This window comes from Anolis carolinensis, chromosome 3, assembly GCF_035594765.1.
Source record: "Anolis carolinensis isolate JA03-04 chromosome 3, rAnoCar3.1.pri, whole genome shotgun sequence".
NCBI classification, from domain to species: domain Eukaryota; kingdom Metazoa; phylum Chordata; class Lepidosauria; order Squamata; family Dactyloidae; genus Anolis; species Anolis carolinensis.
The window spans coordinates 233,599,108-233,623,303 of NC_085843.1; the positions used below are offsets into that span (position 1 = coordinate 233,599,108).

Consider the following 24,196-nt stretch of genomic DNA (forward strand, 5'->3'; position numbering starts at 1 on the left):
TGTTTGCTCCTGTTCCATGGTTTCTTTGGCAGGGCTTGGATTAGATGAACCAGTGATAAATACCCCAGTTTCCTTAGTTTTCACCTGCAATCGAGGTCAAATCCCCCATCCCATCTCATCCTGCCCCTTAGGCTTGCCTGCTGGCTATCACATTTTGGCAGCTTCCACTATGTCAGCTATTGCTGCCATTGCACTGTAAGGGCCGTTCCACAAAGCCATATAACCTAGAAAATCCCACAATATCTGCTTTGAACTGGGATAGCTGAGTCTACAATGCCATATACTCCAGTTCAAAGCAGAAATTTTGGGATTTTATTAAGCTATGTGGAAGGGGCCTAAATTGGTAGAAAGGTAAGAAATGATACTGTGAAAGTGTGAATAATCAAAATTTGGTTGAGATAGTGCATCTGGGATGACTTCTGATTTTTGCTTCGAATATGGCAGGGGGGTTGGTTAAGCAGTTAAAATTCATGAGTAAGCGTTTTATTAACCTAAACATTTGGGGGTGGGTTGAATCCCTAAACCAACCCCTTTGCTATGGGCTTGGGCCCAGGATCGACCCTGCAGCACACCACCAAGTCACTTCTTTCCAGGATGAACAGGAAGCATTGGTGACCTTTTGAGTTTGGTCACTAAGCCAATTACAGATCTACGTAATAGTAGGATTGCCTAGCCCACATTCAACTAGTTTGCTTGCAAGAAGGTCATGAGGGCCTTACTGAAATCAAGATATGCTACATCCACAGCATTTTCTGCATCTACCAAATGTATAACTCTAACAAAAAAGAGATGAGATTAGTTTGGCATGACTTGTTTTTGAGAAATCAACATTTACTTTTAGTAATCTCAGCATTCCTAAGCGATTGCAGATTTGGGTTGCTGTGAGTTTTCCGGGCTGTATGGCTATGTTCCAGAAGCATTACTTCCTGACGTTTCGCCCACATCTATGGCAGGCATTCTCAGAGGTTGTGAGGTCTATTGTAAACTAGGCAAATGGGGTTTGCCTGTGGAATGTCCAGGGTGGGAGAAAGAACTCTTATCTGTTTGAGGATGGTGTGAATATTTTAATTGGCCACCTTGATTAGCATTGAAAAGTCTTTCAGCTTCAAGGTCTGGCTGCTTCCTGCCTGCATCTACCAAGCTTGTAACTCTATCGAAAAATGAGTCTGGCATGACTTGTTTTTGAGAAATCCACGTTGACTTAGTAATTCCTAAGCGATTGCAGACTTGAGCAACACAATCCTACAGCTGTTTCTTTGGGCACCTGAACTTGGTGCGGCCTTCATCTTCTCCATGCCCATTTTAAATGCCTTCACAGTGAGCCCACAGTCTTCGTGCTCCCTTGTAACATCCGGGGGTGGGAGGGGGGGAGAGCGCGAGTAGCAGCAGCAGCAGCGTCGGCCAACTGCAGCAGAGATGGCGCGAGGCCGCCTCTGCCCACCGAAGAGGCTCCCGTCCTTCACCCAGCGCCGGTTGCCATGGCACCCAAATCTCTCCTTCCTTCCTTCCTTCCTTCCTCCTGGTCCCCCTCCCCCGCATGGCCCGTGCGTGCTGACGTCTGCGTGACGCAAACGGCAAGCGTGCTGGCGGCAGCGGCAGCGGCGGCGGCTCAGGGCCCCTCCTCCAGAAGATGGCGAGTCCGTGCGGGCGGCAGGAGTGCTCCATCGAGAGGCGCGGCTTCCGCCACCAGCTTGACTCGTGGCGACACCGGCTGCTGCGCTGTGTGGGTGAGGGACCGAAGGGGGGGAGGGAAGCCGAGAAGAGCCGAGCCTGGAGTCCTGAGTGACCCGCCCCTCCCTCCCTTCCTGCCTTCCTTCCTTCCCCCTTTCACCACACAGCCGCGCCCCTCCCCCACCTTCTCTCCCTAGTGATCTTTTCGGCCGTTCCGTTGCCGGCCAACTGTCCCGCGCGCGCACTCGCACGCGCTCTCAACTCCCCCTCCCCTCACCCCCTCCCGCGCGGCTTAGCCTTTCAGCGCGCGCGCCTCCTCTCTCACTCTCCCTCCCCCCTCCTCTGCCTCGCGCTTCACGGCCTACGCTCGGCCCCGCCCACTCCGGCCTAGTCTCTCTCATTCTCTTTCGTGTGAGGAAGAGAGAGGAAGAGGTCTCTTTGTTTCTGGGAAGGGGGGTGTGAGTCCGGCCTCCTCCGCCGGATTGGGTCAAGGGAAGAAGCAGCCGAGTCGTGTGGTTGAGGTTAGCCCCTGTCCTGGTACGCCCGCCCCTCCAGTGAAAGAGACCGCCCGAGGCCGGTTGGGAAAGTTACCCTTGAATGGAATGATGGTTGGATGGAGGGTCGGATTGTTCGGGAGGTGACCACGCCCCTCTCATCTTGCCTTCTTCTTTAGCGAACCTCATCTTCATCCTCGGACGCCCATTCATTTGCTCCTTGCTCGCTTTCCTTTTCTCAGCCTGAGCTCGTTCTCCCAGTCCTGTCCCCTCTATCCCTTAGACCCCTTCCACACAGCCATATAACCCCAGGACCCTTCCACACAGGCATATAACCCAGAATATCTGCTTTGAACTGGAATATATGGCAGTGTGCATTCAGATCACCCAGTTCAAAAGCATATATTGTGGGACTTTTTTTCTTGATGTTCTAGGTTATATGGCTGCGTGGCAGGGCCTCCAGAAAATCAAGGCAGATAATCTACGATTGAACTGGGTTATCTCAGGCCCCTTCCAGGGCCCTTGCATGCAGCCCTATATCCCAGAATATCAAGGCAGAAAATCCCACATTATCTGAGTGTGGACTCAGATAACCCAGTTCAAAGCAGATATTGTGGGATTTTCTGCCTTGATATTGTGGAATCTAGGACTGTGTGGAAGAGCCCTAAGTTGAATATATAGGGATGGGGTCAAAAGATCATGCATGCAATATAAGTCAGAATCTGGAGAGCGAGGTGAGCTCTCATTGTTAGCCCCAGCTTCTGCCAACCTAGCAGTTCGAAAACATGCACATGTGAGTAGATCAGAAAGTAATGGCACTCCATGCAATCATTCTAGCCACATGACCTAGGAGGTGTCTACAGACAAAGCCGGCTCTTCGGCTTAGAAATGGAGATGAGCTCCAACCCCCAGAGTTGGACATGTCAGGGGAAAACCTTTACCATTTTTATAGGTCTCATGTGTCAAACGCAAGCCCCCCGGGGCGAATCTGGTCCGCCACACCATTTCATGTGGTCCGCTATACTTTCAATGTCAGGGCAACATGCTTACATTTATACAGTCTTGTTGGCGAACCCTTTATATGAGGTCTGTGGGGGATCAGATGATCACTTATCATGGACTACTGGTTGCAAATCAGACTTTGACGCCAGAAAGAGAGCCCTGATTACTGCTCCCGCCCTAGGTTTGCCAAATATGACCAAACCCTTCCACATTTATGTACATGAGTGGAAAGGAATAGCAGCAGGGGTCCTTACCCAGATGCTGAGCAGCTATCACTAAATTCAGGTGACAGTCTTACAGTTACAGACTGCTCCTGGAAGGCAACCATAAAGCTGATGTGGCCCTCCAGAAAATGAATTTGACACCCTTGATATAGCATATTCATGGTCAGCCTTCATGACAAGAACATATTCATATTGGGTTGCTTTGAGTTTTCCGGGCTGTATGGCCATGTTCCAGAAGCATTCTTTCCTGACATTTCACTCACATCTATGGCAGGCATCCTCAGAGGTTTTGAGGTCTGTTGGAAACTAGGCAAGTGGGGTTTATATATTTGTGGAAAGTCCAGGTTGGAAAATGGGGAAATTCTAGACAAGAAACAATCAGGACCAGCTAACACCTCACAACAAAGGATTCCCTCAGGCAAGAAGCAGCTAGGCTTTGAATCTGCAAGGCCATTAAATGCTAATCAAACTCTCCATTTGCAACATTCACACTTGCCTCAAACAGACAAGTTCTCCCAACCTGGACTTACCACGGATTGATAAACCCCAACAGATCCAACAGATCTCACGGCCTCTGAGGATGCCTGCCATAGATGTGGGTGAAACATCAGGAGAGAATGCTTCTGGAACATGGCCATACAGCCCAGAAAACTCACAGCACCCCAGTGATTCCAGCCATGAAAGCCTTCGACAACACATATTCATATTTTCTGAACCCTTTTAATTATGAAGGCTTCCCACAAGAATAACTTACAATTAACTCCCCATTTGTACAACATGGATGCAGGTGGGAAATTCTGCAAGGTTAGGGAGGGGAGGTATGTTCTCTATGGTAATGGTGCCTTTTAATGTTGAAAAAACTGCTGTCAATTTAACTGTGAATCTATTCATGACTTAATGGAGCCATGATGGGCTCAGTAGAACTTACTTTAAGGTAAATGTGTATAGTCTTACATTCTAAGTGATTTTTATAAAATCCAGTATCCTTTCTCTTTCATCCTTGGGGACAGTAATGCCTTTACCTTGCATGACAAGAGAACACACACACACACACATCCTGTGGTTTATTTCATGTTGCTAACTCCACAGTACAGTCTTATGCATGCTTACTGGGAAGTAATCCTGTAGTCTTTGGGATCTTTTCCCCTCAATTAGGTATGTGTCTAGAATTGCAACCTTCTTAAAAGAATAGAGATAGTAGATATTAGTGTAAAGGCAAGGGTAGTAGAAGCAGATAATTTTAAGCTCAGTTTCTTTATAGCAACTGAAGGTTCACAGATTGTTTTCACTGTAATTTTACAGGTCACTCTCAAATTCTGTTCCCCAGTTTATTCATTTCAATGTAACCCTAAACCTTTGCTTGGAAAGCATCCTTTTTGCTTACTGTGGCTAGCAATTTCTTCACATAAGCATGTGGTATTTATTATTCTCAGGTGTTTTCTTTTTTCTAAACCAGTGTTTAAAGACAAAATATTTGCCATTGTTTCTGTAAAATATGGCACATTTGATTTTTTAAAGAACTGATATATTAGGCAATGTTCAGTACATTTTCATCTTTGTTTGTCTGTATCAAAAGTAGTCCAGGGCTTTCGAAATCCCACTGTAACTGTACTGACATCTGAATGGCATGGTTGTTTCTATCAAGATTATTGTTTAGTGATACTTCCTCATTAAGAATATAGGCCTCCTGTTTGCTTTTGGTAAATATTGCAAGAAAGAATGCGTTAAAATATGTCTTGAGATATCTATAGTTAGGTTTGATTTGGATCAGCTGCTATGAGTTTACCTCTGGGGGTTTATACTGATTGTCTCTGCCTCTTGGAAGGAAATACAGAATTATACTTGCACCTAGTTCTGATTTTGGACTTTAAATTGTGTTAATGTACACAATTAATGTACAGTGAATTTACAGAAAGGCTAACATTCCTTAAAGTATTTATTGTCATTACAAATATATCATAGGTTGCTATTTATGTTAGTTTTAGTGTGTATTTCATTTTTGCTATTTGAAATGTTGTGATTTGCATGGAATGTTGCTTCTGATGTTTTACTCAGAAGCTTGGGCAGGAATGCTAAATATGTTCACAAAGTGAAAAAAATACTGTGTGAAAGTACAGTACTTCTTGTACGAGTTTAAGCAACCATAAATGCTACAGATTGAGGGGTTACACATGTTATCTAGGGGCTTTATCTTTTGCTGCTTTACTCTTGCCCTCTCATTCTCTTTTGAGCCCCAGTTTCTGTTTAGGTGCACTTCTCCTTTTGTGTAAACATAAGATATGAGGAAATTACTAAACTGTGAAGGTTAATCACCTAGTCATCCAGATTATTTTTGGAGGTAAAGTACAAAAACATTTTAGAAGGTTCAAAGTATAATAGTGTTGGTAGTATTTTATCTTGATAACGTAACAGTTTGAACTCCAAATTGATCTGTTTTATGAGGTCTCTGTGTAGTGTTTGCTTCGTGCATAATATCCATAAATTGCATAAATGGTATAATAAATTGTTGGCTTTGTTTTTCCATGATTCTTCCCCCCCTGCAGAGATGAAGTCTTTGTATTAGTGGTTTTCTTTTGATTTAAAATGTAGTGAAATGGTAATGGAAAAAATGCCTGCGGTTTCAGAAACTAGATTCTACTAGGACTGCCAGGCAGGTTCTAGTACTGTTTTGTTATGTATATGTGGATGGTTGTATTGGTCTGACTCAGTATATGGCAAACATATGGGGAAACAGAAGAAGATTGTAATTCTATCAGTGTTGACATTCTTGGTTAGAATAATACTATCGGATCACAACGTCAAACTTTATGTTCTAAGGCCATTTTGTAATGAAATTATTTGATGATGGAAGCAGATGCTCAACAATATCTCTTTTGTTTGTTTAGCTGAATATGGGTTGTCAAATGACTCAGTTCAGTTCTTTTGGTAAAATACCAGTAGGTTACCTTGCTAAACTTCATCTGCAGGTATTAAAACCCAAATGAGGCTTTTGCTAGTTATACTATCAAGTTGACTTAGTTAAGAGAACTCTTTAGTACAATACTCAGAAGATAGAAGCAAGTATATGCTGTCAAAATCAGGATTAGGTGCTGACATGTCAAGACTATAAAATTTTGAAATAAAATCATTTTGCTTCTTATCAAATATCTGTGCCCATAATACATTGTAATAAAATGTCATGTTAACGGATGCCTCTAGATTTACTTGATTCCTTGTTTTTGTGCCATAATATGTTTAGTAGGGGAAATGGCAAACTGATATAATAATTCTAAATTACATTTTTGAATTCCGTTCATATATTTTTGAAGTTTGACTTATTTAAGAAGTTGATATGGTTCTCATCAATTTGATGAGGAACATTTAAAAGAAATATCAAGTTAAGTTGCATATAGAAGTCTCTTGTCTAGAATTGGAACTTTCTGATATAAAAAAGTCTATGGCTTTATTGTTATAATGCAAAATTCTGCTTTATTGTTGCTCTTGGCAGTGATAAAAGCAATTCAGAAAGATACGTCCACATACAGAGTATGAAGGTGGCAATTTTCTTCTGTATCATTAGAGCGCATTGTATTGAATACATTGTTGGCTGTCAATTGCCCAGTGTGTAGTACCTTTGGTCCTATATGCATACACATCTTGGTAAATGGAATCTGAAGGCTTCTTAAATCACAATAATTCTTTAGAAATAATAACTCGTTAGACTTGTGTAGATTGTGACATAGATTACAAAATCAAGCTTCATATCATTGTATGCATGCAGATAATTTTTTTGTACATTTATCATTTTTAAATCCTAGGCGTTGCACAAAAATTAAAACATTAGATCCATATAAGTGATTGATGTCCACACTTACACACCTTGAATATCCTGATAGCTAAAATATGCCTGAGTGCTGACACCTGTCTTCTCCAAAAACAAAGAGGCCATGCTCATTTTTAAAAAATCTTAAATTGAGGATTCTTTCATGAAGTATTTGAGGTATTTTTGATAGCTCAGTGCAATCTATGCAGATAATCCAGGGCTTTGCAAAGCAGTGAGGAATGTTAAATAGATATTTCACAAAATGCAGAGTACATTTTTCCAAAATGTTGGTGACTGCAGCTACAAATCATGGAAACACCATTTTCATTATACTGTAGTATTCTCAGCTATATGAATAAAATATATTCTCATTGAGTCAGTTAGAAAGGATGCACATATGTGCTAAGATACCTTTCCCTTTAAAATACAAAACATGGTTTCTGGGGAAAAGATGCTCTACCTTGTATGTGCTTTAAATAGAAAACTTGCAATTTATATATGTGTGCCTTTCATATATGTATGCATGTTCTGCTCAGCAATTGGAACTTGTACACAAAATATCTTCTGTAAAGCTGCCCTCATATCTAAGATGATTTGGGTAAGTTGCATGCGTAGATATGTTAACATTTTAAATTTATTATGCATAGTGTTCTATGGCTAATAGTGAAGTAAAGCTCTTTTTTGGAACTTCTGCAGAATATAGTTTCAAACATGTACTAAAAATAGATAAGAATTTTTAAATGGTTTAGAGAGGTTTTTGTTGCTCAAATGTTTGCCTGGTGGTGTGTGCTGAACTGCATGTTTGAACATTGAAAATGATCCACCTTTTACTGAGTAAATAAAAAAGAGGAATGGGGAAAGAGGAAAAAAATAAGGACTTTAAGACTGTTTTTTTATTTTAGCATAAGCTTTTGTGGATATAAACCCACTCCTTCAGATGCAGTACAGAGTGATATCCAGGTCTCAAGATAGAAATCACATTTGCATAATTGTGGGATGGAATGTAATAGGATGTAGAAGAATGCATAGTTGGTTTTCATGTGTGTTGTAGTGTTCAGTGGATGTTAAATTCTAAGAAACATAACTTTACACAAAATGTCACTGTCGGATTACATGCTTATCTTAATTTTCTTTGGCTGAGAAAAAAAAAGATACACCATCTCATTGTGTGGTGGCATTCAGATTAGTTAAAATGTTTGTGGCATAGGATAATCATAGCTTCTAGACCAAATTCTAGAGCCTGGCTAAAATAATGTTTTTGTTACATACACTTTCAGAATTATCTTCATTCTTATTAATAGGGTCATGTATATTTGTGTGGTAAAAATCTATGTAGGGAGGAAGAAACTGGAATGGGAAAGAAGTTTGTGTGGATCTTCTCTTTTCTGATCATTAGAAAGCCAGTTCTTTTTTCCAATGTTTACATTTATCTTGGATCATTTGTGCAGATACATTGCTCATTAATATATTAGATTTATCATAGTGAGTGAGTTAAGCTGCATTTTACTGAACTTAATTTGTTACTCTGGCCAAGAACCCTATCTCGTTGGCTTCTGTCATCTGATCAGAGATCTAGGTAGAAAAATACAAACGTTAATATCCAGTGCCCCTTTTGTTCTTTAAACAAAATGCATAGGGGCAATTAACAGGACAAATGCATTTCCTAATTATGTTTCTAAAGGCGTTTCTTTGCCACTTTTTATGTTCCCTTCACTCCTAATTTCCTTTTATCTTCTCATTTTCTTTATGTCATCTTCCCTTATCACTTCTAAGTCTTTCTCTTCATCACGACTATATTTCAGATTTTTCCTAATTACATCTTCTTGTATAATATCTTTGCAGAGTGATCCTTATAATAGTTTCTCTCCTTTCTAATTTGTTTTCCTGTATTGAAAGCTCATAAGTTGAAGCCAGAGTCATGCTTCTTAAGCTCCTATGTACTGGGATGTATTCTAACTAGCATTACACAACAAAAGTGCAGAAAAATTATTTACTGTTGAAACTAAGTCTTAAAGAACTTACTCAGGGAAAACTAAAGACTAAATCCAGTGTTAGTCTTACCTAGAGTAGACCTACAGGTTTTAATTTTGGTGTCTTCAATACTGTAGCCTCGTGTGAGCTGTTTCTCAGACAAACTTTTTTGTGCTATGTAGATGTTCTGTAAGAGTGAATGAAATATGATTGGTAGTCTAATAACCTACCTGTTCTGGGAAGTTTTGCTTAGTACAGTAAAACAAGTATATTACTGTGACTCTAAGGCTTTACAATCTTCTACATAGTTTTTTCTTTATCTTGGATTCTTGGAGTCCTCTTTATCCACATTTCATCCATTACCACTCCTTTTCTGTTTGAGCGTTTTTACTATGTGTTGGAATTTTATTGTACGTTATTGTCACCTTCCTGAAGTATGGTTCATTTTCCTTTTTTTCTAAATCCATTTATACCCTTGTTCCTGCTAATGTTTGCAGCATTACCCAATGTAGTGCCATCTGTGACTTTAACTAACATGCTGTTTACCCTTTCTTCCAGATCCAGTTTCTGATCCTACTTCCACATTTGGGAGTATGCAAGGGACAAAAACATCTCTTTGCGTAGCTTGACTGGATGCCCCAAGACTAGGATGTTAGTATACTTAAACTATTTTCCTTCCTTTATTATGTTGCCAGTAACTATTTGTACATTGGGGATTTGGCTACAGTTGGCTACCATGGCACTCTATAAACGTGAAATGCCAGCAGTGGAGAAACCAATTTTATAGTGCTTCTGTAAAGTTTGGCTGGGATGTTCAAAATGTGTGCCAAAAGCTGGACTCCTAATTAATTAAGATATGATAGATTCTTGGAAGCACTGACTAGTGTCTATTCCCATTATTGAGTGAAGTTAGAGAAATTCAGTATTTTTAATTAAAATCATTCCAAGTGTACTTAGTTTTCTGCTTTTAGTTACTGGGTTTTCAAAAGAAGATGTGGTTATAGTATCTAAAATGTGTTAGATGACTGTAGGAAAAATGAAATATTAGCTGAAATTATTTAAATCTATTGAGATTCAGTATATAAAACTTTAACATAATACACTGCTTTCTGTTATTTGCATTTGGTTTAAAAATAGCCATGTAATCCAAAATTGAATATCCTCTTCTTGAATAGGAAAGCTGTAACTTGCTTAAAAATATGATTTTATAGATAGTTTACATTGCTGTAAATGCAGATATTTTCTGGAAGGAGAGGTAAATGATTAGACTGCTCCATTTTTTTCGGATATAGTAAATTCAACTCTGCCAATTATTTGCTAGGGTTTGACTTCTTGTTTCTGTTTGCCCGATAGTTGTCTATATTCTTAACAGTCTGAAGTGAAAGCAAAAGTGACTATGCAGAAAGCTACACAGAGCTCAGACTAAAAAAACTTTAAGCATGTTGATAGGAATAGGGGGGATGCAATTCAGTCAAATGATGAAGCTGTTAGGATAGGCTGGTGAGACAGGGAGGGGCTGCTGTACTTTTTGCCACTTGGCTGTTTATCTGTAGATAGTTATATACTTACGAGCTTGACTTATGACCTTGACTTATCACCTCATCAGACTGTGTGAAATAAGCATCCTAGGATGCTTTCACCCTGTCTGGGGCGAGGACCTGCACTGGACATCACACAATGACTTCTGGCATAGGCCCTGCTTCTCCTGTTGTGCTGGCTCCAATGGGGCCAGCATGGGACCTCCCCATGACTGCAATGCTTTCTACATGTGATGGGGAAAGCATTGCTGAGAGGGAGCTGTGCGCAGGGTGACAGATTTACCCCGCAGCTCCTCCTTTCCTTGTGGGAGCCCAATGAAGTGGGACACTTCTGTAGGGCTTTCTGATGAGGTGGTTAGTGTCTCATCATTGGTTCATGTAGCTTGTTAATAATGATTTTTCAAAATAAAACACAAAGATGTTTTTGAGCACTGTTGCTTGTTACCTTTCAGCTAGAGATGCCAATGATTGAACACAGTTCTTTGCATAATATCCCACTGAGCTTTGGTTTTTCTCCCCAAAATGTATAATTCTCTTCCCAAAATCTTTGACCAGGATACACTTGAGTTTTAAACCCGGAATGTCATATATCATAAGAGTAATTCACTTTTAGACCATAAATTCAGATAGGCCAGTGGGAGGTTGAATTAGAAATGTTTAGTTAAACTATTTAGTTTATAAGGTGAAATGTGGTAGAAGGGATTGAAAAAAGCTGCAACATATTTGAACATTGGTTGAAAATAGCAGAGGTTATAACGGAAGAAAAAAGAGATATATGGAAAAGAGGTTAGAGCAGCTTAGTTGCAGAAATTTACAAAAATAGGAAGGGATAGCACTGAGTTGGGAAACCAGAAAAAAAAGAAATAAACTTTTGGAATGAGGCCTAGAATGGAGAAATGTATTTTAAAAGTACTGTAGGCATAGAATGTACTAGGATATGAAAGATCCTCCATTTTCTTGTGATTCATTTTAAAGTGTTGGCTGAGATCTTTTATACATTTGTCTATTCTGAGCAACAGTGTATCCCTTGTTCTCTCACTTTTGAGTCAAACTACAATGATTGATTTGTGGATTTACTATGAACTCTGTTAGACAGTCTTTTTTGATTTTTGTGGTTGAAGTAGTTGGCATCTTCTTCTTTGATCACTGTATCCTTTTAGTTAAGGTAGAGCTAACATTTTCTGCTGAACTTAAGAAGTGAGTTTGTTCCATGCAATTTGTCTATTCCTGATTTTGTTCTACTTCACCTCCTTTCCCCGATATGATTCTGTCTGTCTGTCTGTCTGTCTGTCTGTCTATCTATCTATCTGTCTATCTATCTATCACCATCATCAGATTAGGGAAAGGAGGTGACATGGAACAAGAACAGAGGCAAAGTTGGAAGAGAAGCATGTTTGGAGTTAAGGTTCTCCACATGTTAACTAGTTTTATAAATAAACAGTATACGGGGATCAAAATATTTTATAAGCATTATCTAGTTACCGTATTTGATTCTTCTTTTCAGGTTTTCTTGTGCCTGTAAGGGCTTTGCAACAGGAGGGAAATTACTTCCAGTTCTCTCCTCCCTCACTGCTTTCCTTTTTTGCAGGTCTGTATGTATGTTTCTGTGTGTATGTAATGAATTAGTAAACTTTGTGTTACATTTACTGTCTGCTTACAATCACTGATGGTGGACATTATAACAAACTATTTTTGGACTTGAAAGAATACAGAGTGATCCAATTCAGTCTCCCAGGATATACTTTTGTCTTTTGTTAGACATGCAGTTAGCATACAGAATGCACCATGGGGATTAGATCTTGAGTGGAGTAAAATTTTATCTCCATAGACAGTGGCTTATGTTTGTTACTCTGATTGCTCTTGACTTTTTGATTGCCAGTGCACCAGATCAATTTTTTCCAGCTGGTGATGGTTCTTAAACCAACTGTTAGCACAATTGGTTGAAGTCATTTCATATTAGGCAAGGCTAAGAATTGCTGAAGGTCACAGTGGCTTTTCATGGCCAAGCAGGGATTTGAACTCTGGTCTCTAGAATCATAGTCCAATCCTCAAACTCTATATCATGTTGACTGACAGCAGCCAAAATCAAACTTAATCCCTAAAACAGAAATCAAATGGCATTTGGTTAAAAATGCTGTAATTATATTTACCATGTAGTGGTATGTGTGTAGTTTCTGTTCACAATGAGACTAACTGTGTACTGTGTTGTACATGTTTACATTTGGAACAGGCTAGTTGGTTTGTTGTGAGCAACCTTACATGTTCTGTTTCAAAAGCTTGAAGGTTGTTGATAGCACTGATGGAGGGATATTTGTGTGTGTTTCATTGGTTTTAGAGAAAAACGTGAATGAAAGTTCATCCCATACTGAGAGATGCGGGCAAGCATTGCTATAGAACTAGCAGGGAATGTAATGTATTACTTCTAACTTGATATTTCTTTACCCTCTTTACAAGCTGTGGCATTCCATAGACATTTGAAACTTTTTGCTGTGCTCTCAGTCCTTATCAGACCACTGTTTCCACCCACCCTCGCTCTCTTTAATTTTTTAAAAAATCATTCCTACATGTCCTAGGCGTCACTAGGGAATGGAAGTTCTAGATGTGTCAGTTGAGGGATAATTTGTGTGGATTAACTAAACTTTCAGGTGTTCAATCATAATAGTAATTGCTGCTCTCCTAACAACAAAATCAAAACATGAACATAAAATGCATGCAATAAAATTCATAGATAAAACACACCATTATAAATACATACACTAAACATGCAGGGTACACAAAGCAACGTATAGTGGCAGTAGAATGTAAATTCAAAACCCATGATTCAAAGTTGACTGGGTAGGCCTGCTGGAAGAAATGGGTCTTCAGTTGAGTCTTAAATTCTGACAGAGATAACCCAGTGTACAGCGCATTGAGCTTACCAATGCATGCACCACCGTATTTAGATCCTCTGATTCTGGAAGGGGCACAGCTAGCGTATTAGCTGAAGCTGGTAGTAATCACGCCTGGCCGTACTTTTGACCGTCAAAGCTACCTGGGCTGACATTTGGAGTGACTGATCTAGCAGCACTCCCAAGCTGCGAATACAGACTTTCGAAGGGAATGTAATCCCATCCAAAACTGGTTGACACATCTCCATCCCTAGGGACTTCTTCACATGGTCTCTGGGGCCTTGTGGCACCTCACACACCCTTCATTCTTTCCCCATCACATGGTGGGGAAGGGAGAAGGTGCATCATATGGGTGAAAGGGTGGCAACATGCGTTGCCCCTTCCCTTTCTCAGATAAAATGGAAGAAAGGGCAACAAAATGTGGGTAGCTTCATCAGAGCTACCCAAAATACATTTTTCTCTCTGTAGTAGCAGAAGGAAGGGATGGGGGTGGGACCTGATGTGGACAGTGTCATCTGATGGCACTCAGCAGGCCCCGTCCAAAAGAGGGAAAAGGGGCCATTTAAATGCCAATGTGATGAGGTCGTAGTTAGGACCTTTGATGGCAAGCACCTCTTTCTTATCTGGATTTAGTTTCAATTTGTTTTTCCTTATCCAGCCCATTGCCTCCTTCAGGCATTTTTAAGAGGGGACACACTGTCTTTATCTGAGGCTGTTTTGGAGGCATAGAGAAATATATTTGAGTATCATCAGCATACTGATAACACCCCGCCCAATATCTCCAGATGTTCTCTCCTAGTGGTTTCATGCAAATGTTAAAAAACATTGGGAATAGAATGTCATCCTGTAGGATGCCATATAGCAGGTCCTTTTTTGAGAAGCAGCTATTTCCAAGCACCACTATCTTGAATCTGAGAGGTACCATTGCAATACAGTGCCTCTGACTCCCAGCCCTTCTAGGCGTTCCAGAAGGATACCATGGTCAATGGTATCAAACGTTGCTGAGAAATCTAGAAGCACTAACAGGGACACATTCCTTCTGTCAGTGTTAAGACAGATCATCCGTCAAGGTGACCATAGCAGCCTCAACTCCATATTCTGGTCTGAAGACAGTTTGAGATGGGTCAAGGAAGTGTGTGTCATTCAAGACTGCTTGGAATTGGAGGGCAACTGTTTTTTAAAATACCTTGCCCAAAAAAGGAAGGTTAGAAACTGGTTTGTAGTTATTATGGTTCAGGGGATCGAGGGATACTTTGAGTCTTTAAATGAAATAAGCTTTTAATTCGCTCTCACCTTACAGCCCTTAGAATTGTGACACTCTTTTTTCCTCTACCTTTTCTTTCCCTTTTGTTAAGGCAAGTGGGAAAAATGGTCTATACTATTTACTGTTTCTAGGTAGATTCTAGAGTATCTCAACAATGCCCAGTCAGACATATCTTAATGCTCTTTCTTGCTCCTGGGACTTCTTGGCTCTCGTCTAGCATCAGATAATCATTACATTTGCACCTCTTTCCAGCAGGAAAAAGAGATGGGGAAGAGTCTAGTTCAGCTGTTGCTTGACATAGGTGATCTCAGTTGACAGCTGAGCAGCAGCTACAGTAGTTAGCATGCTCCATCTCAGACACGGGCAAACTTCGGCCCTCCAGGAGTTTTTTTCTTTAACTCACACAATTCCTGACAGCCTACTGGCTGTTAGGAGTTGTGGGAGTTGAAGTCCAAAACATCTGAAAGGCCAAAGTTTACTCATGCCTGCTCCACCCTCTCTTTCATATAAGAAAGGTAAGAATGTGTGTTTAGCTTCAGCTTGGTGACAGTATAGTTCAGTGCTCCTGGCAGTAGTAGAAACATAAATAATTCTGTTTTCTGCAGCAAATATAGTTGAGAACTCTTCTTTAGCCACTAGACACCTGACCTTTTTTCGGTGGGGGAAAAAGTGGTGGGCAAAGAGTTACCTTGCTAAGGTTTTCTTTGTGTCCCCCCATCCCCATATTTTTACAAACAATTCTGACGTCCAAAATGGTCAATACCACCCCAAACCACTAGGGGACAAGAGGCAATTTACTGAGTTACCTCCCCTTGATCTGGGGTGGCATCTTTCATACATATGACTTTTTTCACTTTCAGTTTTGTCAGGGGGTTCTTCTTTAGGGGGGAAATATAGCAGAATGTCCTCTCCCTGTTTAACAGCATATTCTTTATGAGGGGCTTTTGTGCATAGAAGACATTGAGAAGTATTGTGGTAGCTTGGGGTGTGCAGCACTATAAAGCACATTGGAGAAAGTATGTGGCCTCTGAATTTATGCAGGTTATCATCCTCTTTGGTTAAAACCAAAGTAAACTGGGAAAGATGGCACAGAGGAAGTTTTTTTCTATCATACATAGATTGACAGAGTCTAAATAAGCACTGTTCTTTTCTATCTGTCCTTCAGGATCTATTGGGGAGATCTTTTGCTGTTAAGCAGGTTGCTTGTCTTTTTCAAATCAATAGGACAAAGCAACCTGATGGTGACAATTTTTGGCTAGCAAGGCTGGCCAAATCTTATGGACCTTAATTAAGAAAATGTAATGTAAAAGAGGAAAAATGAAAATCAGTGTGTTTGAGTGTTGGGACTCTGAAAGATCTTTAGCAACTCATGTTTTTTCATTCTAAGAGAAAAGTTAGGCAAAACCGTGTCTGAATACATCTTGCTAAGAAGGTTGACTGACATACCACAATAAGATAAATGTTGAATTTTTGAAATACTAATGGTTTTGTTTTTTTTTGCCATGGATTCAAGGTGACCCAGAGCTGCCCTGGCCAATCTTGCATTGTTTTCTCTTGAAATGAAATTATGTTTTCTTTTCTTAATGATGCTTATTAAAATAAGTGAGATGAAAAGTACTGGCATTCTCAGATTGTAACAAATACATAAATTTCCATCAAGAGTTTGCTTTAATCCTGATTACAGAAAGGGGACCTTAGACAAAATAGTGATGAAAGAGGAAGAGACCTTTGACTTGCATTTTACTTTAGATTCCTTGATGTCTTATTACTGATTTAAATGTAAGACTTTTTTTAAAAAGGAGAAAATAATTTTGTTCAAAAGACAATCTTTACTATTGTCTGCAAGGCTGTCCAGACTATTCGTTTTTTTAAAATCTAAACATTATGCCTTATTATTATTATGATTTAACTTGTTTATACTTTGTCTTTTTCTGGGCTTGGCCCCATGTTAGCTGCCCCAAGTCCCTTCAGGGAAATGGTGGCGGGATACAAAAATAAAGTATTATTATTATTATTATTATTATTATTATTATTATTATTCTCCACTTTTTTCCTTCCATAAAGGAGACTCAAAGTGGCTTACATTAAAAACATTTCAATACAATTTAAAATCCAAAAATATACAAACATTAAAATTGAATTAAACATCAATGGTATTAATTAAAAATTAAGTAAAAATTTGTAAAACTGGTTAAAAATGTATTCAAAGCTAAAACCATATGTATTTCCATAGTCTAACCAGTAATGGAAGTGCTGGGATATTGGTTTAAATTCCATGCAGCTATTTGTGTGATCATGACAAAGGAATTGATGTTTCTTGCTAAAATACTTTGTTAGTTGGATACTACCGCTATTAAATATATGTTGTACTCTTGAGAATATGCTTGAGAAAGTGAGAGGAAAGCATTTGCAATTAGGTAGATTAAAGCTTACAATACATAAAGCCAAAGGATGTGCTGTTCTTATGTTCCCCACCCCCTCCAAATCCTTTAGAAGATTAAGAGACAGACTGCCAGAGCAATTACCACTTCATGTGAAGGTAGAAGCAATGATTACCTAGCATCTGCAGATTTGGTTCATCCTTGTCAGTTATGTTCTTGCATTGAGGTATATGGTTATTACATGATGTCGGCAGAGGGCTGGGATACTATCGTAGTTAAGAGACAGAGCATCGAATTAGGAAGTCCCTTATTCAAATCTCATCTCTTTCAGGAATTACTAAGAGGCAAGCTGTATTCTTTCATTCTTGACCTTCCAGCCATAATATGATAATAGTATTAATAATACAGATTTACTTTGTGAGTTATTTATAAAGGTTAAATATCAGTGAAATTCTTTAGCATATTGCTTTATAAAATGTTATACGTAGTTAGCATGGTTTACTGTACTTTCAATAAGGGGAATAGTTATCTTTATCTCTAGAAGAACAACTGGTTATCTGTTACTGTGGTTAGATTGGCAGAGCTGCTTACACACAGGTAAAAAATCCAAGTATGGAAGCACAAAAAATCTGCAACATGTATAAAAATAAGAATATCTCTTGAGTGCTGAAGCTTTGTGTTCCCTAAGGACTGAAATTTACTCTAACTCCTGGCTACTGAGATTTATCTAGGCAGCACCTGCATATTTCCACATTTCCAGGTTTATCTTTGTAACAATATAGAATGAATGTAAAATAGCTTCATTTTTAAATCACATGTGTGATATATAATGAACATGTTTTGTGGAATTTTCGTTTGGTGTATGTTGCAGTGTACCTAATGAGTTATGCAGTTAGCCCTCCCCATTTGCAGGGTTTAAGGGTGGAGGACTCCTGCGAGTGGAAAATCCATGGATATCTACAGGACACTCTTGGGAATGATGAGGGGCCAGGGAAGGGAAATGAGGGGCCACCACCACCAGGTGTTTCCTCAGGGGGTTCACTCACCCTTCCTACCTCTCTCCTAAAACTGAGGCGCAAGGGAAAACGTTGTTTGAAGCAGAAGAAGAGTCTAGGAGTATGACTTGGTGATGGGCAGGGAAGCCGCAATGAGTGGGTGGAAAGTGAGGTCTCTTTTGGGGCAGGAGGAGTAAAAGTAAGTGCCCTAGCCAAGTGTCTCCCAAAACTCACAGAGTAGCCAGCCCCTTCGCCCATGAGGGACATTCTGCAAAGAGAATAGAAAGGCCCCTTCCTTTGCTATTTACAAGAATTGATGATAAGCAGGCAGGCAGGAAAAAAGGCAGCGAGGGTAAGAGAGCAGGCAAGTATAGAAAGAGGCAGGAGGAGGGCCCTCTCCCCCCTGCCACCATGGCCTTCCCATCCATTCCCCCAGCCGTTCTGTAGCCCCCCCCCCCCCCCCCCCAAACCCTGATTACACAGAGAGGAAAGGCAGGCAGGCAGGTGGAAAAAGAGGCATGGAGGGATAGCAAGACCCTGTGGATCAAGACAAAGGCAACAGCTAGCAAAGGAGGGAGGGAGTCCCACTCCCTAAACCTAGTCAAGCAACTCTTCAAGTCCACAGAGCACACCAGTTTTGAAGGCTGTTGGCAGCAGCTGTGGTGATCTCTTGTGCTCTCTTTCTGAAGTTCTATTAATGTCCATGTGGTGGCCTTGGATTTCAGGAGGGAGAGCAGAAGCTGGGGATGGATGTTGGCAAACACTTGAATAATTAATTCCATGGGTGTCAACCTTGTAAATATGGATATCAACTATGTGTAAATCACTACATGGATGTTATGTGTGTAAAATATACTTATAACATGTAAAACATCCCAGATCTTTAATGGCTGTGCAAAAATTATAATTTATTTATTTGACTGTAAATTTAAACCAGAAATTTCAGTTAAGTTTGAGGTAATCCTGATTAAGAACAGAATCCAAAAGGAACAATGCAGTTCCCACATTCATAGACCTTTAGCCAAATTATTTTGTATTCTTCCTATTATTGATATATTTTGCCTTTGCACAATTGTCAGCCTGATATAGTATCATTTCAGTTAGCCATATTCTGGTAAGCCCTAACAATTGCCTAATCCATATGAAAATGCTGCATATGTATGTTGTAGTATAGCCTTGAAAATAAGTCTGCAAAAGTTATGACTTCATCGGGATTTTTAGCAATCCAGCTGCCAATACATTTTAGATATACTGTATCATTGAATCCTTTCTGGTTATTCAGTTTAACTGATCTCTTACCTCTCCCTTTTTCTGTGTAGTTAGAGAACAAGTCCTTTATAAATTCTCCCTTTAAACATTCACTAGGGAGGCAATTTTTTTGTAAACTCAAGAATGTTAATTTCTGAATGCTAGGACGATTATGTTAGCATAAATGCTTATGTTAGCATAAATGCAACCATTGGGTTGCAGTGTAATTTTTACTGTGTGTACTTGTGTTTCATTTTCATCTTGCTGTTTATAATCCTGTTCTCCTGTAGGGGTGTGTACATACCAGCTCTGCAACATGAAAGCCTGCTTCATGCCTCAGAATTGTACTGAAGTTCAGAAAAACTTGCATCATAACTGATTTGTCAGCTTTTGTGGAAGGACTCAGAATCATTCTGCCTTGCAGACATTGTTTGATTACAAAATCCCATCAGCTGTAGACAGCATAGTTTGTGGTGAATAATAGGAATAAATAACATCTGGAAGGATACATGGTTCCTATACCTGATTTAAAGTTTCATTAAAAAGTCAGATCATGAGTGTCTTTCTGTTTGTACTGCTTGAAGATATGGAGAGGATCCATGGAGAGATGAAGATTGCATCTTCTAGAGCTGGCCCTTCCTAGCTTAAAAAAAGGGGAAGGTAGGTGGCTAGTGCCTCTTTACTGGAGGTCCAAGCATGTCTAAAATACTCTTTTAGAAATACCCCTCCTCCCCAGCATCAAGCAATATCAGATACTGTATGCCACTGGTGTCAAACTTGTGCCCCTCCAGGTGTTTTGGACTTCAGTTCCCAGAATTCCTGGCCATTGGACAAGCTTGTTGGGGCTCCTGGGAGTTGAAGGCCCTAATATCTGGAGGGCTGCACATTTGACACCTGTGCATAGGCTATACTTCAGAGGAAGGAACTAACAAAAATCACCTCTGAGTACAATATCCACGATTTCACTTACCCATTCTAAAAAAAAAAAAAAAAAAAATACCCCTCCCAAACAGTGTTTGTGGTCTTCTAGTGTGATTCTATAGTATGCTTCCGGCACAAATACAGTCAAAATATAGGGTTCACTATTTATGATTTCAAGTATCCACATGGGGTCTTAGAACAGATCTCCTGAAGATACGTGGGTTATACTGTATTGCTTGCCTAAGAAAACCCTTGAGAATCCATATGCACGCACACATATACAATTCAGTCTGGCTTCAGGTCAGTTTGTGTTATAGAGATGTTTTTGTCACCTTGGTTGATGATTGAAAATGGGAACTGAATGGGCAGAGATGCATTCACCTGTTGGTTCTGTTGGACCTCTTGGAAGCTTGCAATTGCATTGAACATCTTTCTGCGCTGTTTTACAGTGGCTTTGTTTCTTTCTGGAGGGATGAGCCCAGAATTGGAAATTTCCTGTTTAATGGCTTGGCAGTTAATTTGTGGAGATCTAATTTGTCCTTTATGCTGCAAGAAGTTGTTTGTTGAGATTTTAAATTCTGGTGTTGTCAGTATGATCCTGGCTGGACGAGATGGGTGGAGTTAATCTCACCCAGCTCTGCCCGCCAGGCTATTCTGTACATCACCAACCGAAATCTGGAGGGCGGGGAGGTGGGATCGCGGTGGTCTATAAGGATTCCATCCCCCTGACCAGGTGCCCTGTCCTGCAGTCGACCATGTTTGAATGTGTTCACCTGAGGGTAGGAGATTCTGCTAGTGTACCAACAACCCCGCTGCACTACAGTCTCCCTGCCTGAGCTAGCTGAGGTGGTCTCAGGCCTGGCGTTGGAGTCCCAACGGCTCATTGTGCTGGGGGACTTCAATGTCCATGCTGATCAGGACTTCATGGCCTCCATGGCAACCATGGGGCTTTTCCAATTAGTAACAGGCCTTACCCACAGTGCGGGACAAACACTGGAATTGGTCGTCTGTTAGGGATGGGAGGAAGGTGGCGGTGTGGAGGAGCTTACCATTGCTCCGTTGCCAAGGACCGACCCATCACCTGATCAGGTTTAGATTTACTGCACCCTAACCTCTGCAGGGGTGGTGGACCTACTAAAATGGTCCGCCCCAGGAGACTTATGGATCTGTTACCAGGTGAGAGTATAGCGGAATCAGTAGCGTCCAGTTAACACCATGTGCAAAAGACTCAGACCAGGCAGAGGAATTGAAAAGAACAAAGGAAACTTTACTCTTACTTGTTGAGTTGAAATATAAAACAGTTCTGCAATCGTACAATGTCCATGTAGTTGCACAAGATCAATAACTAATCAATCAGCATCAATATATACAGCATAGCATATTCAAAAATGCTACTTGACCGTAGCTAGAGAGAGACTGCCTTTTTCTGTGCTCTCTCTTGAAGCCCAGATTTCCAACCGACATTCTCAGCCATCTGCCAGCAAAAAGATACATTGTTTTAGGCGTGGCTTTGCCTCTGCAAAGCTGAGCTCTTTTGCAGAGTTCCCTTTGCAAACCAACTTTGCAAGGATTTCTTTACAAGGATTTCTTTACACACACACATAGCAATTTGGCACAATAGGATCCAGAAGGATTCCTGATGTCTCTTGGGGAGTTTCCCGCCTCCTCGGCAGGTGATCCTGTCGATTCTCTGGTCTCTCTCTGGAATGGAGAGATGACTAGGGCAGTAGACACGATTGCTCCGGAACGTCCCCTCTCGAGTAACCAAGCTAAACCAGCTCCTTGGTTTACTGAGGAGCTGGCAGCGATGAAGCAAAAAAAGAGGGATCTAGAGTGCGTGTGGCAATCAGAATACAACGAGTCAGACCGAACACAACTATGCTCCTATCTCAGGACATATGCTGCGGCAATCAAAACCGCAAGGAGAGCGTACCTTGCGGCCAACATTGCGTCCGCAAAGAACCGTCTGACGGCGCTGTTTCAAGTTATCAGGGGGTTGTTAAATCACACCACTCAAGGTGGGATCCCTGATAACTCGGCAGCCCACTGTGAAGCATTTGCTTGGCTCTTTGCGGACAAAGTCGCTCTGATCCACTCCGACTTTGATGCCATATTAACGGCAGTCTCTGAGGATGTAATGACAGCGCCTGTTTGTCCAGTTTTGATGGATTCATTTCAATTGGTTGAGCTCGAGGATGTGGACAAGATTCTTGGAGAGGCAAAACAGACCACATGCATCCTGGATCCTGCCCATCCTGGCTGGTGACAGAAGCCAGAGGGGGTTTGGCCGAGTGGGTGAAGGTGGTGGTTAATGCCTCCCTCTGGGATGGCAAGTTTCTAGCGAGCCTAAAAATGGCTGTGATCAAGCCGCTGTTGAAGAAGCCATCACTGGATCCCACTCAATTCGGAAACCTTCGGCCTATTTCCATTATTCCCTACTTGGGCAAGGTCTTGGAACATGTGGTTGCCTTGCAGCTCCAGGGATTCTTGGTTGACACTGATTTTCTGGATCCGGCACAGTCTGGCTTTAGGCCGGGGCATGATACCGAGAAAGCCTCGGTCGCCTTAGTCGATGATCTTCGCCGGGAGCTGGACAGGGGGAGTGTGTACTTGCTGGTTCTGCTGGACCTCACACCGGCCTTCGATACCGTTGACCACGGTATACTTCTGGGACGCCTCGCGGGGATGGGCCTTGGAGGTACTGTCTTATAGTGGCTCCACTCATTCCTGGAGGGTTGGTCCCAGATGGTGTCATTGGGGGATGCCTGCTCGGCCCCACAACCATTGACTTGTGGGGTCCCTCAGGGTTCTGTACTGTCCCCCATGTTGTTTAATATTTACATGCAGCCGCTGGGAAAGACCATCAGGAGTTTCTGGGTGCGGTGTCATTCTATGCAGATGATGTCTAACTCTGTCACTCGTTTCCACCTGTCACTAAGGAGGCTGTTCAGGTCCTGAACCGGAGCTTGGCCGCTGTGTCAGTCTGGATGAGGGCCAACAAATTGAAAATGAATCTAGACAAGACAGAGGTTCTCCTGGTCAGTTGGAAGGCCAAACAGGGTATAGGGTTACAGCCTGTGTTGGACGGGGTCACACTCCCCCTGAAGGCGCAGGTTCGCAGCCTGGGAGTGATCCTAGACTCATTGTTGAGCCTGGAGCCCCAGGTCTCGGCGGTGGTTAGGGGAGCCTTTGCACAGTTAAAACTTGTGCGCCAGCTGCGCCCGTACCTTGAGAAGCTAGACTTGGCCATGGTGGTCCATGCTCTTGTTACATCCCAATTAGACTACTGCAACGTGCTCTATGTGGGGTTACCTTTGAAGACTGTTCGGAAGCTTCAACCAGTCCAATGGGATTAGCCGATTAGCTGCCGAGCACAATTCAAGGTGCTGGCTTTAGCCTATAAAGCTCTAAACGGTTCCAGGCCCAGCTTACTTGTCCAAATGTATCTCCCGCTACGACCCACCGCAAAGTTTAAGATCCTCAGGTGAGGCCCTGCTGGCGATCCTGCCAGCCTCACAGGTGTTACTGGCGGGGATGAGAGACAGGGCTTTTTCAGTGGTGGCTCCCCACCTATGGAACGCCCTCCCAATTGAAGTCAGGCAGGCTCCCTCCCTCCTTTCCGTAGAAAAGTTAAGATCTGGTTGTGGGACCAGGCCTTCGAACAATAACAGCAGCATTAATTATTACTAAGTGTGTTGGAACTCAATGACAGACCCAGTATTTTAGACTCTGAATCCGCCAATCTGCACATTTATAAGTGTATTTTTATGAATGTCTAATGTAATTAATTTTAATTG

At 41.3% G+C, this 24,196-nt stretch overlaps 1 protein-coding gene across 1 annotated transcript in view; it reads left to right on the forward strand.

Annotated features, from left to right (window-relative positions):
• The first annotated feature begins 1,576 nt into the window (after nt 1-1,576).
• The window catches only part of lcor (ligand dependent nuclear receptor corepressor), a 54,896-nt gene continuing 32,276 nt past the window's right edge, over nt 1,577-24,196 (forward strand). The window contains exon 1 of the mRNA XM_062976347.1: nt 1,577-1,727. Coding sequence (XP_062832417.1) covers nt 1,631-1,727 — 97 coding nt within the window. The 5' untranslated portion in view covers nt 1,577-1,630. The remainder of the gene's footprint in view (nt 1,728-24,196) is intronic.